The 18859-nt window shown below is 40.2% G+C and overlaps 1 protein-coding gene across 3 annotated transcripts in view; it reads right to left on the minus strand.

The window, feature by feature from the left end:
• LOC121632369 (rho GTPase-activating protein 23-like) overlaps nt 1–18859 on the minus strand; it is a 105978-nt gene that overhangs the window by 57770 nt on the left and 29349 nt on the right. Inside the window, exon 1 of one of the 3 annotated variants that reach the window (XM_041973816.1) lies at nt 1156–1353. The exons of 1 other annotated variant lie outside the window; for it this stretch is intronic. In XM_041973816.1, the coding sequence (XP_041829750.1) occupies nt 1156–1209 (54 nt within the window). In that variant the 5' untranslated portion in view covers nt 1210–1353. Of the gene's footprint in view, nt 1–1155; nt 1354–18859 lie in introns of those variants that run through there. One more of the 3 variants, XM_041973819.1, reaches the window with a different exon arrangement.

Consider the following 18859-nt stretch of genomic DNA (forward strand, 5'->3'; position numbering starts at 1 on the left):
CAGTAGTTCTCCTGTCAGTCAGAGGAGATGTGGTTAAAATCTATTTTGGTTCTGACCAGAACTAATTCCTGGTGATAAAAACTCTATTCACTGGAAACAAACATGCACAGGCAGAGCCAACAATATAACTATCATGAAGAATTTAGGATCGTCACAGCAGCACATAAAGAGAAACTCTGAGCTTGTCTGCTGTTGGATGATAAGTAGAGCGTCTCCTCGGACCTTCTCTGCCTGTATAAACAACTAATAATCAGATTATCTGTTGAAATGTGGACAGAAGACTCCGTCCAGCAGTCCCTCCAGAGCAGAGGTTGTTTTAGTTACAGCAGCTAAAAGCTGACCTGCTTCGTACAGCATGTGTAACCTGTAACGTATTCAGACCTAAATGAAAATGTCAGCAGCCTCTCTGGAGTTTCAGTTATCAACGATGTGCCGTGACCCTGATGCTAACTGGGCCATGACACAATCCCACAGTAATAAGCTGTGAATAACACGAAAACCACACAAAGAGCAACAGCAAACAATGTGCCATGTGATGGGGGATGAGAAAAGCCTGGAACATGAACATTCAGCTGATCTGATGAGTTTATGCTGCAATTCCTGAATTCATTTTTCTGCAGTGAGAAAAGACTAAAGACAACAATGTGTCCTCTGTCACTGGCTGCATGTGGGTTGCCTCATGGAAATACTCACATTCCAGCTCCGCTCTGTCTTCCACCCACCGGTAAATCACCCTGCAATGAGGGAGGCCGTGCGTTTCTCTCAAACCAGCGAGAAACGACTCATCTGTGTGCAGAATATTACATCTGTACGTGCTGCTAGGCAGCATTAATCTGATCACTCCCATATCTGTGTTTTTCTGTCTGGACCAGCTTTCTGCGGCTGCACGGTCTGCAGTCTGAACTTTTGGAGATGGGAATTTGACGAGTTGCGTCTCCGGCGGGATACCAGCTCTGTTCTTTATATAGGCTCTGCATTAACAAACTAATTCATCTAACGACTTGTAAAAGCGCTGTGGTGCCAGTTTATTAGAGAAAATAAGTTTTAAATATTCCACTGAAGGAAAAAGAGGCGGTTTAAACCAGTAAAAACAAAATCTGATCCAATAAAACAGGCTGAGCCACGACTCCAGTCAGAGTAAATGTCAGGACTTACTTCAGCGTGTGAGTGAGGAGGAATCCCAACAAGGCAGAAAGCAACTCCATTCATTGAGCTCTCGGCTTCTGGATGGCTCGCGCTAACCGGAAAAAGGGAAACATAAACAAATGCTTTCCAGCTATTTTCCTGTCAGCATCGTGAACAGTCTCCTTGTTTCTCCGCTCAGACTCCGGCTCGGACTGAACTCTCCGCCTCCTCCACAACGTAAACAGACCCGCTACACGTCCCGCCACGAGCGGCGTCACGCGGCCGCGTTCAGCCACACAACAACCGGAAACACAAACTGCGGCACGAGGACGTGGAGTCAGGGAAAAGTTGGCGTTCACCAAACGAAACAAACTTCTCATCCATTAACGACAGAGGTTACCCCCCAAATCTATTAGTTGTTTTGAATTAGTTCGATAAAAAAAGTTCTCGTTTTCTAAATAACCGGATAATTTTACAATAAATAAAAAAATATACTGTTTTCCCCTAACCCTAAAAATAAACATTTCCTTTCCTTTTCTAAATTAACTAAACCATTTGACAACAAATGAATAAATTAATTAGTTTTTTTATTAATGTGATAAAACATGGGTTTTTATTAATGAGATGGTTCTACAACAAATAAATTAAATAACTCTTTGGTTTTTTTTTTATCAATTAAAACTCAGAGATGATTCTGAGGATCATTCTGAGATGATCCCAGATCAAAGAACTCATTTTAACTCCCTTGTTTATGGTTATTTCACTTGACTTCTATGTACCTGTTATTAGTATGGTATGTATAGTATATATGGTATGGTATGGTATGTATAGTGTGGTATGGTTCGGTATGGTATGGTATGTATAGTATGTATGGTATGGTATTGTATGGTATGGTATGGTATGTATAGTTTGTTTGGTATGTATGGTATGATATGGTATGGTATGGTATGGTATGGTATGGTATGTATGGTATGTATGATATGGTATGGTATGGTATGGTATGGTATGTATAGTATGTTTGGTATGTATGGTATGTATGGTATGTATGGTATGGTATGGTATGGTATGGTATGTATGGTATGTATGGTATGTATGGTATGGTATGGTATGGTATGGTATGTATGGTATGGTATGTATAGTATGTTTGGTATGGTATGTATGGTATGGTATGGTATGTATGGTATGGTATGGTATGGTATGGTATGTATGGTATGTATGGTATGGTATGGTATGGTATGGTATGGTATGGTATGGTATGTATGGTATGGTATGGTATGGTATGGTATGTATGGTATGTATGGTATGGTATGGTATGGTATGGTATGTATAGTATGTTTGGTATGGTATGGTATGTATGGTATGGTATGGTATGTATGGTATGGTATGGTATGGTATGGTATGTATGGTATGGTATGGTATGGTATGGTATGGTATGTATGGTATGTATGGTATGGTATGGTATGGTATGGTATGTTTGGTATGTATGGTATGGTATGGTATGGTATGTATGGTATGTATGGTATGGTATGTATGGTATGTATGGTATGGTATGTATAGTATGTTTGGTATGTATGGTATAGTATGGTATGGTATGGTATGGTATGTATGGTATGGTATGTATAGTATGTTTGGTATGTATGGTATGGTATGGTATGGTATGGTATGGTATGGTATGGTAAGTATGGTATGGTATGTATGTATAGTATGTTTGGTATGGTATGGTATGGTATGGTATGGTATGGTATGGTATGGTATGTATGGTATGGTATGGTATGGTATGTATGGCATGGTATGGTATGTATAGTATGTTTGGTATGGTATGGTATGGTATGGTATGTATGGTATGGTATGGTATGGTATGGTATGGTATGGTATGGTATGTATGGTATGGTATGTATAGTATGTTTGGTATGCATGGTATGGTATGGTATGGTATGGTATGGTATGTATGGTATGGTATGGTATGGTATGGTATGTATGGTATGGTATGTATAGTATGTTTGGTATGTATGGTATGGTATGGTATGGTATGTATGGTATGGTATGTATAGTATGTTTGGTATGTATGGTATGGTATGTATGGTATGGTATGTATAGTATGTTTGGTATGTATGGTATGGTATGGTATGGTATGGTATGTATGGTATGGTATGTATAGTATGTTTGGTATGTATGGTATGGTATGGTATGTATGGTATGGTATGTATAGTATGTTTGGTATGTATGGTATGGTATGGTATGGTATGGTATGTATGGTATGGTATGTATAGTATGTTTGGTATGTATGGTATGGTATGGTATGGTATGGTATGGTATGTATGGTATGGTATGTATGAGTCCCACAGTTCAAAACATTTTCTTCAAGGGTACATTCATTCCAGAGTGGTATTCCACAAAGCTGGATGAAGGGAAAGCCGGGCTTATCTTGATAAGCCTGGCTCATTTAAGCCAGAGTTCCGTTCCAGCAGCGTGGCTTATGTGAATGGCCGATGAGTCACCATGGTTACTTATACACCCGAACTAGCCTGCTCGTGGGCAGGCTAACACTCAAGCTTTGCTTCGGCGTGTCTGAGGTCTGATGGGCTGACACAGACTCCTAACAGAAAGTTCCACCTGGTGGAAATTTTTCACTCCTGCCACTCATTGTGGTATAAAATAAAATTTAAAAATAAGACTTGTTATCATATCATTACTGTCACTGTCTCGAAAAAGCAATAAATCTGTCAGCGCCAATGCAATTAAAGACACACGACCATACACATACTGAACATGAAATGAAATAAAAGAACATGGTGTTCATTAAAACTAATATCTTATTAACCCCTCCCCAGGTTCAGGAACCCCGACCTCCACTGCCTCTGGTTGGCTACCAGTAAAACTGGGATCAACTGAGCCCCGTCCATACAGGCCGAGGGTGTTTAAAGAGAGAGATAGAGAAAGAGAAAGCTGATCTAAAGAGATGGACGGAGAAAGATAGAGATAGATAGAGACAGAGTTCCTTTCTGGTTACCATGGCTTGGCCTTTTATTAATGACCCTGCAGAGGGCGCACGCTTCATTCAAAGCTCATTCAGACCACCAGACCCACGGTTTTCAGGGGGAGGACCACCAGTAGCAGGTCTCTGACGTTGTCTTGGTATCTACAGAGAAACATGTTTACAGCTCAACACGTTTAGAACAAACGTTTCTTCAAAGATACCTCCCACTCTGAGACATGTTCTGGTTCTTTATTTCCACCTGCTGCAGGTTCGCTTTGCTGGTAAGATGCTGCTGCTGGTGGAACAGTGCAGAGTTAATGTAGGTCACACACACACACATGCACACACACACACACACACACACACACACACACACACGATAAACACAAAGATGATACATATTGATTATTGAGTTATTAATAAACTGAGCAGAACCAGTACATACAGAGACAATCAGCTGCTTTATGTAAACAGATTTATAATAAGAGGAACCAGAAATAAACCAGGACGGTGAAGTTAACCTATAACAACTGACAATGGTATGAAACTTATACAACTTATGCATGAAGTCTGTCAGCAGCTGTTTGCCACACTTTATTAATCATGGCTATATTACCTTTTCTGGTGATGACACTTTTAAAGTCCTTAAACTCATACATACAGTGCCTCAACTGTCATGATAATTAAGAAAAGATAAAAAAGTACATAAAATACATATTAATATTTTCCACTGATCTGTGTTAAAAATGCATCTTCAGTAAGACTCTACACAAAAATCGCTGATCAGATCCTGGACAGAAATCCCGGGTGAGGCTGTGGCGATCTGTGCCTCCTCTGACTGGTGATCCAGTACAAACTGGGTTCATGACATGTTTCTGTTCCTCAGCATATCCAATATGAACGTTACAGATTTATTTGTTATACACCATGACTCTCCACAGTCTCTGTAATGTCTTTAATGTGTGTGTGAGATACATATCCCTGTTTATTGTACAATAAAGTGCGGAGAAAAGTCAGCAGGTGAGGCAGGCAGTACTCTGCCTCACCTCATGGGGGCGTAGTTACATACTGGTGGATGAATAGTGAAATAAGAAGCTCTTTTCGGTTCTTACAATGTAAATCTGACTCCAGAGGAATCAGTGCCTCACCAGCCATGAACCCCACCGCACGTCACTGATCTCCATCAGCATTCTTTGTTCAGCTGATGAGAAAATGAAGCTCTCGGCTTGTTCTCTTTTTCTGCTGCTCCTCTTTTCCACCATCCACTCGTCAGGCCTTCCTACGTTCCTCAGGACTCCCACATAGCCAGGCTATGTAAGCCTCGCTTGGATTAGCCTCAAGTAGATGCATCTGGAATGTGTTAGTAGAACTGCTTGAGCCTTAATTCAGAGATGGTGTTAGTTCAAGCGAGGCTTTCCCCATACAGCCTGGCTTTCTGTAGCTACGTTGGTGGAATACTTCCCAGGAGAGCCCGGGGACTTGGTTTGATCGGGCGGAGAACTCCGAAAAATTCTCCACCTTCCTTTGAATTGGTTTGGTTTCACACCAACCAAACCATGTCATGCAGCAACAACACCTGCTTACTAAGGGGAGATATTTCCTAAAACAGCCACTGACCAAAAAGAAAGAAGAAGAAAATCGGGCTCATTAACTGTACTGAAACAACTCTTTCACTGCAAGTAAATAATGGAACAATAAAACATTTTCATGGGAATGCGGTAAAATGTGAAGCCTATGTGGAAGTGCAAAAAATTGCAGTTCCCTCCTCATCCACTAGGGGCTGGATCCAAAACAGAGCAAATCCCCATAGACTCCCATGTTAAAAAGACCAACTTCACAGCAGAAATAAACATGTTTAAAGCCTGGTACAAAAATCCATTTTAGGATTAATAGGTCAAGTTTACCTTCGTGACAACTGTGAGTAGGGTGAACTTTTTTCTAACTCATCCGTTTGGATGTTATTTAAACTTGAAATTTGTCATAATTAGGGATGTGTCCTTTTGATTGACAGATTTCAAAGAGAGAGAGAGAAGAGAGAGTGCAGCACAGCCGCGGTTTTTAGCCCACTAACAGCACACCTTAGCTTTATCCCGCCTACCTCCATTAGCTTGGTTAGCTCTTAGCTACTGGCAGCTCGGAGTTTGATGGGTGTCAGTCATCCACCCCCACCTTCACAGTCCATCTTTCAGCTCCACCTCTTTGTCCATTTTTGGATTTTCCAGGAACGACAAGACGCCTGGCTAGCAAGATGACAATGGTGGGAATCGCCCAATGAGCTTCAGTTCAGCTCTTCCGAAATCTAGGGTGACGTCATTGAGGCTCATCTTTTATATACAGTCTGTGGTAATCAGCCTAGGGAAGCTAGTTGTTAGCCTCTCACATGCTAACACTAGCATCTCTTTGTGAATAGACAGAGGGAATAATAGTGTTTTCCAAATTTCCTTGGAACTCAGAAATGCAATGAATTTTTCTGGAAATGATGATGCGATCTAATTTTTCTGAGCAGCGAACTCATAAGTTTGGGAGGACCTTGAGATTCCAAATTTAAAAATGGCTGCACCCTGTACCACCTGTAGTCCATTGTTGTCTTTATTAAAATTCTTTATAATAAATTTTGTGTCCATTAAGTTTCTAGTGTAAATAGCAGCAAGTTATTGTTATTGATAATTACGTTGGAACAATGGGTTTGTTTGTGAAAAATGGCGTCAATATGCATTAATCATTTTCACCTAAATTATCTGCTGTTCTCATGGTGACATTTTTACAGTGGGTTTGTGATCTTTAGTTGCATATTTATCTTTGTTCTTTATTTGTACGATTTTATTTTGCTTTTTCTCTTTTTAATTTAACGTACAGCACTTTGGTCAGCTGATAAAGATAAAATGCTATGCTATGGTATACGGCCTTTGTAGATGCTCACAAATTGGCTGTATTGGACCATTTTTTCCAGCTGGTGCAGCTGGAATGCCAACTACTTTGGAATGACATCACCAGCTCTCAACCACTCAGAATTCCAAGACCACTGGAACACACCATAGTAGATAATCAACCTGGGGAAGCTAGTTGTTAGCCTGTCAAATGCTAACACACATCTGGGATTTAAATGATCCAGAGAGTAGCTGAGTTAGATACAGGACTTACTGAGAAGGTGGAATGAGTAATCTCTTATCAGTACAGGCCCTGATTATTGATCTGATCAATATCTAGCTCCATGGCAAGGCAGGGGATTATAATATATGATGATTTATATGATAAGAAAGGAAATCTAAAAAATTTTGGGGATCTTAAAAATAATTATAGTTTGGATAATAAGGATTTTTACAGGTTTCTCCAAATCAGACACTACTTAGTACCACAAAATGAGGTTTAAAACCCCTTCCAGGAATAATGGGTTTTTTCCTTAAAGCCTACAGAGCTGAACCGAGATCAAAGGTCATTTCTAAGTTATATACTGAAATACAGAGTATGGTGGGCACAGACACAAAATACATAAAGGAAAAATGGGAAAAAGATGGAGGCTTTAAGATTCAGTGGGAAGAATGGGAAGAAATATTAGAAAGCAATTCGAAATGCACAGCCTCACTTTCTTGGAGAGAATTTGTTTGGAAGACTATAATACGCTTTTTCAAGGTACCCTCATAGGGGGCATCTATGGGGAGGGATACCTCTTGCTGGAGACTGTGTGGGGCAAAACAGGCCAGTCATTATCACATATTTTGGGGTTGTCCCAAAATCGCTTCATTTTGGCTGCAACTTAGAAATAGTATAGAAAAAGTAATAGGGGTGCCTCTACCACATGACTTTGAGACTTTGTACCTCGGGAAGAGACCGGCCCAGTTAGTGGCACTTAAGAAAAAATATATGTATAACATACTGCTGGCTGCTGGGAAGAAAACTATAACAAGGAAATGGCTCACTGATAGTGCTCCTACTTCTGAAGATTGGATCAGTGTTGTCCACGATATTTATGTAATGGAGAAACTGACATATGCGGTGAGACTTGAGCAAGACAAGTTTGATAAGTACTGGAAACCCTGGAGATTGTTTGTAGAGCCAATTAGGTCAGATTTTTGCTGAGTATAAGCGACTGTACCTACTGTAACCCTGCTATGTTTGTGATATTCATTCTTTTTATTTCTTATTTTTTCATTTATTTTTTATTTTTTTTATTTTTTCTGTTGTTTTTTGTTCTTTCTTTGTGCTACACGCCCGACTGCTTGTGATCAGTATTAGAGCTGTTACCTGCACAAGTCCTCTTTATTTTCCTTTTTTTTTCTTTGTTCTATACTGAAAAAGCATGGGACTGTATAAGCATTTGCTGAAAGGAGGTGTATTTGGCATTGTGTATGTTCCTAATAAAAACTTAATGGAAAAAAAAAAAAAATATCTAGCTCCATGATGGATATACCACCACCTGGTACATGTATGCTGCCACTGCTGGATGCTCAATAGTCTCATTTTATTCCCTTTTTACTGTCATAGGAATGAGAATCAGACCTGGTGAAAATCTAGCCTGATGAATCCACATCGGAAACCTTCTGTTCCAGCTGCTGGGATTTTGAGAGATGCTGGAAAAGGAACAGAGATTTTAGGATGTGTGGTTGTTTTCATTTGTTTTTCCAGAGGGTAAACATGAAAACACACTTCCAGACCTCCAAGGATGGTCTGTAGACCCTAAACAGCTATATTTTCAGTTTTATTCTACAGTATAAAACAGTAAAAAAGAAAAAGAAAAAGAAAATGGGTCTGTTTTATCTTCTGACTGCTGATGTTTTAATGGTGAAAGTGAGACCATATAAACTGTAGAAGCAGACTCTTGCCCCCTCTACTGGGTTTACACTGCTCTACACACTAAATGAGGAAGCCTTACATGTGAGATCACAACTCCATCTGTGTTTTCTGAGGACTTCTCCTGGTGGATGTTATCTCACCACTCTGAGCTGCTGTGGATGAAACCACCAGTGGATCCAGTTCTTCCCCTGGAGAGCTCCTCTCTTACATCATAACTGACAGGCAGCCTCACATCCTGGACTAGAGTTAAATTCTGTTATGTAAGCATTCATCCAGCTGATATCAGATTACATGATCAGTGTAACCTTCTGACGTCAGGTGGGAGACTGAGATTTTTTTCAACCCTTTCTCTCATAATGTGATCTCTACAGAAGCCTAAAAACAGAGGATTCTAGGATCATCTTATTCCACCTACATAAAATTCCCAGAATGAGAAGCATCCTGTCTCAGAGTGATGCAAAAAACTGGTCTATGGATTTGTTCCTTCCTGATTGGACTACTCCTGGACTAATTCCTGATCATTGTTCTAGCCCAGAAATGTTCTGAACGTCTCCATCTGATCCAAAATGCTGCAAATGGTAAATGCGTTGTAGTGCTTTTCTAGTCACATGCTAACCACTCAACACTACGCTGCCCTGCAGCGAGGTTTCAGGCCAGAACAAACGCAACACACTGCCATGACTGCAGCTTTTCCAGTGTTAGATGACTTAGTCTGAGAGGTGACCAGCTTTCAAACCATGAAGTAAGATTTATCACCTATCAAAGCTAAATGTGCAATCATGACCTGGTCTGTGAGCATGCTGCTTGTCCAGTTGATCCCATATCATTCAGTTATTACCTCATTTAGTGTAAATACTGTTCTAATCTCATATCAGGAGTGATCAGGAGTTTTATTAATTCCAAAACACACTGAAAAAGGGCTCCTATGTATTTATAATGACAGGGAAACCTCGAGGAGGTCTGTGTCTCTACACCACTTACCCATCAAAAACTGAACCAATGAAGATTTTCTCTACACATTGTGTTAGAAAGTGATAACTGTGGGGGTGTAAAGTATGTGTGTTTCTGTAGGGGTGGGGGTAAAAACACTAATCTGGCTATGTTCTGAAAAGAGTTTGATCCTCGCTGCAGGAGGGCCTGTGGTGACCCAGCATCTATCCCACCACCCCCCACCCCAGTCTCTCAGCTTATACCTTCCCTCACCAAATCCAAGGCCCCCTGCCCCCTCAGCCCTCCATCTCCATCTACCTGTACCCTCCCTCATAATAAGTTTACACCTGGTCACACAGGTGAAGACCTTTATCAGTGGCCCCCTCCTACTTCGATCAAATGTCTTTCTTCTTTAATACTTCTGTAAAAAAGTAATTATTTAATCAAATACCAGAACTCTCTATGAGCAGAACACGAACACATCAAGCCTTTAAATGAAGGAAAATAAAAACAGGACATGAATAATCTTCAGGAATTAAAGAGACGAACATCTGTTTGTGCTCTGAAGTGTTGCATGGTGGCCGAAGATGGCAGCAGAGCAGCCAGGGAGCGCTCGTGTTGGGGGAGGGTGGGGGACAGAGAGATTTGCTAAATCTATCTAATCCTCAGACAAGCCATGGATAGAACGTGCAGTGGGACCTGCTGGCCACCAGGGAGGGAGCTGGGTCTGAACATGAGAGAAACAGTCAGAGGAACACACCACTCCTGCAGGATGGGCTTCCCGGACCCGGTCACATGTATGCGGGTGATTTAATTAGAGCTTGGCGGCTTCAGAGAAGCTCTGCCCTGCCGAAGCATCTCCTCACATCAGTGTCACTGCAGCCACACGAGACACACTCTCATCTCCGGACTCCGTGTTCTCCACATGAAGTACAAGTTGCAAAAAGTTGCTCTGACTTCCAGTTTTACGTAGAGGAAAAGCTCTAAGTCACAGCAGCAGAACTCCATCTACGGTCATGGCTTTCAGGTGGGAGGTGTCAGAAGGTAAAGTTCATGATGAACTCTCTACTGCAGAAAACAGTGATGGGACGGTCTGGAAGTAACTCCAGATTACAGGATTCTGAGACGCATCTGAACGCAGATCCAAATGAAGCCGTCACATGATCTCTATCTGGTTGTTTTGGTAAAAATTGTCTCCTTTATGTTGTTTAATGATTATTGGACCAGCAAGAGATCCGTACAGAGATGTTAGCAGACACCATGAAGCAGAAAGGCATTACTTTACTCATTCCTAGGATAACTTATTCATTCCTAGGATTACTTTACTCATTCCTAGGATAACTTATTCATTCCTAGGATTACTTTACTCATTCCTAGGATTACTTTACTCATTCCTAGGATAACTTTACTCATTCCTAGTATTACTTTACTCATTTCTAGGATTACTTTATTCATTCCCAGGATTACTTTACTCATTCCTAGGATTACTTTACTCATTCCCAGGATTACTTTACTCATTCCTAGGACTACTTTACTCATTCCTAGGATTCCTAGGATTATTTCACTTATTTCTAGGACTACTTTACTCATTCCTAGGATTACTTTACTCATTCCTAGGATTCCTAGGATTACTTTACTTATTTCTAGGACTACTTTACTCATTCCTAGGATTACTTTACTCAGTCATAGGATTACTTTACTCATTCCCAGGATTACTTTACTCATTCCTAGGACTACTTTACTCATTCCTAGGACTACTTTACTCATTCCTAGGATTCCTAGGATTACTTTACTTATTTCTAGGACTACTTTACTCATTCCTAGGATTACTTTACTCATTCCTAGGATTACTTTACTCATTCCTAGGATAACTTACTCATTCCTAGGATTACTTTACTCATTCCTAGGATTACTTTACTCATTCCTAGGATAACTTACTCATTCCTAGGATTACTTTACTCATTTCTAGGATTACTTTATTCATTCCCAGGATTACTTTACTCATTCCTAGGATTACTTTACTCATTCCCAGGATTACTTTACTCATTCCTAGGATGATTTTACTCATTCCTAGGACTACTTTACTCATTCCTAGGATTCCTAGGATTACTTTACTTATTTCTAGGACTACTTTACTCATTCCTAGGATTACTTTACTCATTCATAGGATTACTTTACTCATTCCCAGGATTACTTTACTCATTCCTAGGACTACTTTACTTATTTCTAGGACTACTTTACTCATTCCTAGGATTACTTTACTCATTCCTAGGATTCCTAGGATTACTTTACTTATTTCTAGGACTACTTTACTCATTCCTAGGATTACTTTACTCATTTCTAGGATTACTTCACTCATTCCTAGAATTACTTTACTCATTCCTAGGATTACTTTACTCATTCCTAGGATTACTTTACTCATTCCCGGGATTACTTTATTCATTTCTAGGAATACGTTACTCATTCCTAGGATTCCTAGGATTACTTTACTCATTCCTAGGACTACTTTACTCATTCCTAGGATTCCTAGGATTACTTTACTTATTTCTAGGACTACTTTACTCATTCCTAGGATTACTTTACTCATTCCTAGGATTACTTTACTCATTCCTAGGATAACTTACTCATTCCTAGGATTACTTTACTCATTCCTAGGATTACTTTACTCATTCCTAGGATAACTTACTCATTCCTAGGATTACTTTACTCATTTCTAGGATTACTTTATTCATTCCCAGGATTACTTTACTCATTCCTAGGATTACTTTACTCATTCCCAGGATTACTTTACTCATTCCTAGGATGATTTTACTCATTCCTAGGACTACTTTACTCATTCCTAGGATTCCTAGGATTACTTTACTTATTTCTAGGACTACTTTACTCATTCCTAGGATTACTTTACTCATTCATAGGATTACTTTACTCATTCCCAGGATTACTTTACTCATTCCTAGGACTACTTTACTTATTTCTAGGACTACTTTACTCATTCCTAGGATTACTTTACTCATTCCTAGGATTCCTAGGATTACTTTACTTATTTCTAGGACTACTTTACTCATTCCTAGGATTACTTTACTCATTTCTAGGATTACTTCACTCATTCCTAGAATTACTTTACTCATTCCTAGGATTACTTTACTCATTCCTAGGATTACTTTACTCATTCCCGGGATTACTTTATTCATTTCTAGGAATACGTTACTCATTCCTAGGACTACTTTACTCATTCCTAGGACGACTTTACTCATTCCTAGGATTACTTTACTCATTCCTAGGACTACTTTACTCTCTTCTAGGATTACTTTACTCATTTCTAGGATTACTTTACTCATTCCTAGGATTATTTTACTCATTCCTAAGATTACTTACTCATTTCTAGGATTACTTTACTCATTCCTAGGACTACTTTAATCATTCCCGGGGATTACTTTACTTATTCCTAGGATTACTTTACTCATTCCTAAGTTTACTTTACTCATTCCTAAGATTACTTTACTCATTCCTAGGATTACTTTACTCATTCCTAGGATTACTTTACTCATTCCCGGGATTACTTTATTCATTTCTAGGAATACGTTACTCATTCCTAGGACTACTTTACTCATTCCTAGGATTCCTGGGATTACTTTACTCATTCCTAGGACTACTTTACTCATTCCTAGGAGTACTTTAATCATTCCTAGTGTATATACATATATATGTGTATATGGATTAGATTTATATAGCGCTTTTCAAGGCACCCAAAGCGCTTTACATTGTGTGAATCCATTATTCATCCACTCCTCACTCATACCTGGTGATGGTAAGCTACATGCGTAGCTACAGCTGCCTTGGGGCAAGCTGACGGAAACGTGGCTGCCAGTCTGCGCCTACGGCCTCTCCGACCATCACCGACCATTCATCCACACATTCATACACCAGCGATGCCAACACTGGAGGCAAGGAGGGTTAAGTGTCTTGCCCAAGGACACAACGACAGATGACTGCGGGAGCGGGAATCGAACCGCCGACCTTCCGATCATTGGACGACCTGCTCTACCGCCTGAGCCACTGCTCACTATATATTCAGTGTTGATTGGCCAGGAAATGTTGTTGTCTCTTCTAAACTTTGTCCATATAAGCTGGCTGACTTTCCTCCATATTAGCTCATATTCCTGAAGAAAACTCTGGATTTTATTCATTTCACTGTTTTAGTCAAATAATCAATGCAATTAATATAATTAACAAGCTGCTAAAAACAAATCACGCATGTTCGAACAGACACGAGAGCTGCCAGACCCTACATGCCCCCCCCACCACCTCCTCGAACACGCCCCCCTCCCCGCTCCACCTGAACATGTCCAGGTGACCGTGAGGAAGGAGGTGAGCAGCTGAGTGTTAAATTAATAGATTGTTGTGGAGAAAAAACATTATATAATAGAAAAAATGGTTCTGAATTATTAATAGTAAATAAAAATAGTTTGTATTTATTTTAGACTGATGTGAATGGTTCTCAGCTGTCTCTGTAACGTAGGTCAGGTCAGTAGTTTGGACTCATCCTCCTGCTTTGCAGTAGGAACATTTCTAGTGCAGCAGACTGGGTGACGGCTTTCAATCCAACCAGAGAAATATTTACATTTTCTAGATATCAGAAGATTAACTAGCAACAACCATATACCATCATATATGTTTCCCCACTAATGCTTCACCTGTGCGTCTACAGATCTGGAGATAAGTTAGACTTCATGGGTTGCTACATGAGGGAGACGATGACGTGGAGGATTGGTAGTCAGATCAGTTTCCCTTCACATTGTGGGTGAAATCACTGAAAACACCTTTAAGTAAAACAAATAGTGGGAGGCCACCAGAAATAATGATGGTGATGCTGTTACACATGACATTACATAACTGGAGACACTATATAATAGAACAGCTGATAGAATAAAAAGCTGGACTTCAGGACTTGATAAGTGGTTTTCCAGGGAGAAAACTCCACGTTGGGCTCTTGGTGAAAAACGCTGAGCAAGGACAGTGATGGTGAATGAGACTGCAAGCATGACTCAGCAATAGTGCACCTTTACCTCTCCTTAATATCTTATTACACAAAGTTGTACCTTTTTAAAATGTGATTATTTAATTTTAAAGACGCTCCCAGCCGTTGTTTGGTTGTAAATCTCCACTGTGGTTTGCTTGTGACTGTTTTACATTCAGTTCATATAAAACAATAAACCATGTGAGGTCCTAGTTTCTGTTTCTGAGCCTCATTTATTTTACCATTTGCTTCTGATTTAGTGATAATAATGCTCACAATACAATAACTCCTAAAAACCAAGCGGCCATTTTGTTTTTGATGGTGTTTTAGCTGAGATTTGATTTGTTTCTCCACAGATTATAAATGCATTTCATTTTCATGGAAGAGGTTATTTTGTATTTAAATTTTGTATTTGTAATTTGTTTTGTAATTATCATGAGATAATTAATTGTTTAAGTATTTAAAAAAAAGATAGATAGGTTTTTAAATATAAAGTATCCGTCTTGCAGCAAATAACTAAATCTAAATAAATTAAATTTTATTTTCAGTGCTTCTCTACCAAGTTGCCTGACTGTCATGTTTTCCTTCCACAAGTATAGGTATGACGGAATTAAAATTACAAATTTTATGTATTTTTTTTTTTTTTTTTTTTTTTGACTTTTATACTTTTTATTTAAATGAAATTCCATATTTAAACACTTTACATTGTAAATGCCAGTACAACAAAGTTCCCTTTTCCCATTGGAATACAAACAAGCTTAGCAATATGAACATCCTCCCCAACCCAGTTCCCCATCCCACGGCACACAAACCCTACAGGATAATAGAAATAATACTGATAACAGTAATGACAATGTTAACGATAGGAAAACGGATCTGTAAATAGACTTAAGGAGGGAGAGAAAAAAAAAAAAAAAAAAAAAAAATTATAGGAGGGAGAAAAAGTAAGAAAATAAATAAATAAATAGAGGAGATACAATAAATAAGAGACAACAGGTACTGGTACAGGCGACTCAAGGGGCAATCACAATTTAGTTCTCAGTAATAGTACAAGATGAGCTGTTGACAAAAGATAGAAAAGGATTCCAGGTCTTCTCAAAAATGTCACCAGCTCCAGATACAATCAGTCTTATCTTTTCCAGTTTCAAAAAGTAGAGCACATCCTTGATCCAGTCCATCTGGGAGGGTGGGACCGATGACTTCCATCTCCGCAGGATCAGCCTCCTGGCCAGCAAAGTTGAGAAGGCCACTAGGTCCTTATGAACGTCAGACAGATTAAGTAGAGAAGGCGGTACTCCAAATAAGGCAGTCAGAGCATCGGGCACCATACTCCTCCCAGTCACTCCGGACAGCACAGTAAAGACATCTGACCAAAAAGCCCTCAACAAGGAACAGTGCCAAAACATATGGGTGTAGTCCGCTGAGGCCTGAAAGCATCTATCACACAGGGGGGACACCCCATCATACATCTTGGCAAGCCGAGCTTTAGTATAATGAGCACGGTGTAAAACCCTACATTGGATAAAACAGTGTTTGGCACAGACAGAGGATTTGTGCACCCTACGTAGAATTTCCTGCCAGGTATTGTCAGGAATCACAGCTCCCAGCTCAATTTCCCAAGTAGTCTTAAGAACATTATTATGGCCTGAACGGAGACTACATATATTCCGATAGATAATGGATATAGCTTTCTTCAGTGTCGAAAGGGGTTCCAAGAAGAGATCCAGGTCAGTAGTACAGGGAAGAGCAGGAAAGTTTGGAAATGAACCGCGAATAAAGTGTCGGACCTGGAGATACCTAAAAAAGTGACTTTTAGGCAATGAGTATTTCTCAACCAGTTGCTGAAAAGAGGCAAAAGTTGAGTCAATATATAAAGCAGCAAACGTCTTGATACCTAATCTGGCCCACACCCTGAATGCACAATCTAATAGAGATGGGTGAAATACATGATTCCTTAGTAAGGGAGCCTTAATTGAGTGCGCTTGTAACCCAAAGTGACGCCTAAACTGGGCCCATATTTTTAAGCAGGAAGCTACAATAGCATTTTTAACATATGGGGTTGTGGCAGATTGTAGAGGTGAGTACAAGAGTGCTTTCAACGTTACCGGAAGGACTGAGTTTGCTTCAGCAACCAGCCACATTGGAGGAGCGACAGGATTTTCGTACTGGAGCCAGTAATTCAGATTCTTTAAGTTAGCTGCCCAGTAGTAGAACAAAATGTTAGGCAAGGCCATTCCACCTAGATCCTTCGATCTCTGCAAAGCCTGAAGCCGGAGCCTAGGAGTCCTATTACTCCATAGGAAGTCCAAAAAAAGACTGTCCACTTTTTTAAAAAATGAGAGAGGGATGAAAATCGGTACACACTGAAAAAATACAGAAAGCGAGGTAGAACATTCATCTTGATGGAGTTAATCTTAGCTGCAATTGACAGATTAAGCAAGGACCATCTGTCAAAATCCTGTTTAACTTGTGTAAGCAAAGTAATAAAATTTCTCCTATGCAGATTAGTCAGGGTGTCGGCCACGTACACTCCCAGATACACAAAGCCAGACCTGGAGACCTTAAATGGTAAATTTTCAAGGGGATATTGTTTAGCTAAGGAATTTATGGGAAAAATTTCACTCTTATCTAGATTTAATTTGTATCCTGAGAACTTACTAAATTTTTCTAAAACTGAAAGGGCAGCAGGGACAGAGCGAGCCAGATCCGAGATCAGCAACAGCAAGTCGTCTGCGTACAGCGCCACCCGCAGCTCAACACCATATCTTGTAATGCCGCAGAGTTCAGGGTGGGACGTGAGAGCGATCGATAGAGGTTCCATGGCCAGAGCAAACAATAAAGGGCTCAGTGGGCAGCCCTGCCTGGTGGAGCGATGTAATTGAAAATATTCTGAGTTTGTACTATTCGTCCTAACAGAGGCTTGGGGGCAAGCATACAGTAATTTAACCCAAGAAACAAATTTAGCCCCAAACCCAAATTTCTCCAAAACACAAAATAAGTAACTCCATTCCACTCTATCAAAAGCCTTCTCGGCGTCAAGAGATATCAAGGCCTCAGACAGGGTGGAAGATGGAGGATTATAAACGGCATTAAAGACTGTTCTAAGGTTGAAAAGAGAGTGTCTGTGACGAATAAACCCTGTTTGGTTAAGAGAAATAATAGACGGAAGTGCACTTTCCAGACGCAACGCTAATAGTTTAGACAACAATTTGAAGTCCGCATTCAGCAGACTAATGGGGCAATAAGAGCTGCATTGCAACGGGTCCTTGCCTTTCTTAAGTAATAGCGAAATGCGTGCTTGATTTAGGGTCTGGGGGAGAACACCCTGGCTAAAAGCCTCACCAAACATCTCCAACAAGTGTGGGGCCAACTGCTTCCAGAAAGTCTTATAAAATTCGACCGGATAACCGTCCGGGCCTGGGCTCTTACCGCTCTGCAAAGACTGGACTGCTGCCGTGAGTTCTGATGCTGTAATGGGGCGTTCCATATCCTGCATTACGCCCAGGTCCAAAACAGGAAGCTCAATCTCATTAAAGAAGGATTCGAGCTCCGCTGGGACCTGAGCACAATCAGAGGAATAAAGTTTTTTATAAAAATTCAGAAAGGCTTGGTTAATCTCAAAAGGATCTGATGTAACCCCAGAACCAGTTTCGAGCTGTGGGATCAGCTGAGAGGCAGACACCCGACGCAGTCGGTGGGCCAGAAGTTTACTGGGTCTGTCTCCCTGCTCAAAAAATTCGGATCTAGAACGGAGCAGAAGATCAATGGTCTTTTGCGAAAGAATAAGATCATATTCTGTCTGCAGGGACATCCGCTCCTTATAAGCATCAGGTGATTTTGAGGTGGCATATAAAGAATCCAAGGTAGCAATGCGCTTAGAAAGAGTAGCTAATTTTTCCCCATCTAGCTTCCTATGATGTGCGTCATATGATATAATTTCGCCCCTTATAAAAGCTTTCATAGCTTCCCACACCCCAGAGATGGTTACGTCAGCAGTCCTATTGGTTTGGAAAAAGAAA

The sequence above is a fragment of the Melanotaenia boesemani genome, chromosome 21 (assembly GCF_017639745.1).
Source record: "Melanotaenia boesemani isolate fMelBoe1 chromosome 21, fMelBoe1.pri, whole genome shotgun sequence".
NCBI lineage: Eukaryota > Metazoa > Chordata > Actinopteri > Atheriniformes > Melanotaeniidae > Melanotaenia > Melanotaenia boesemani.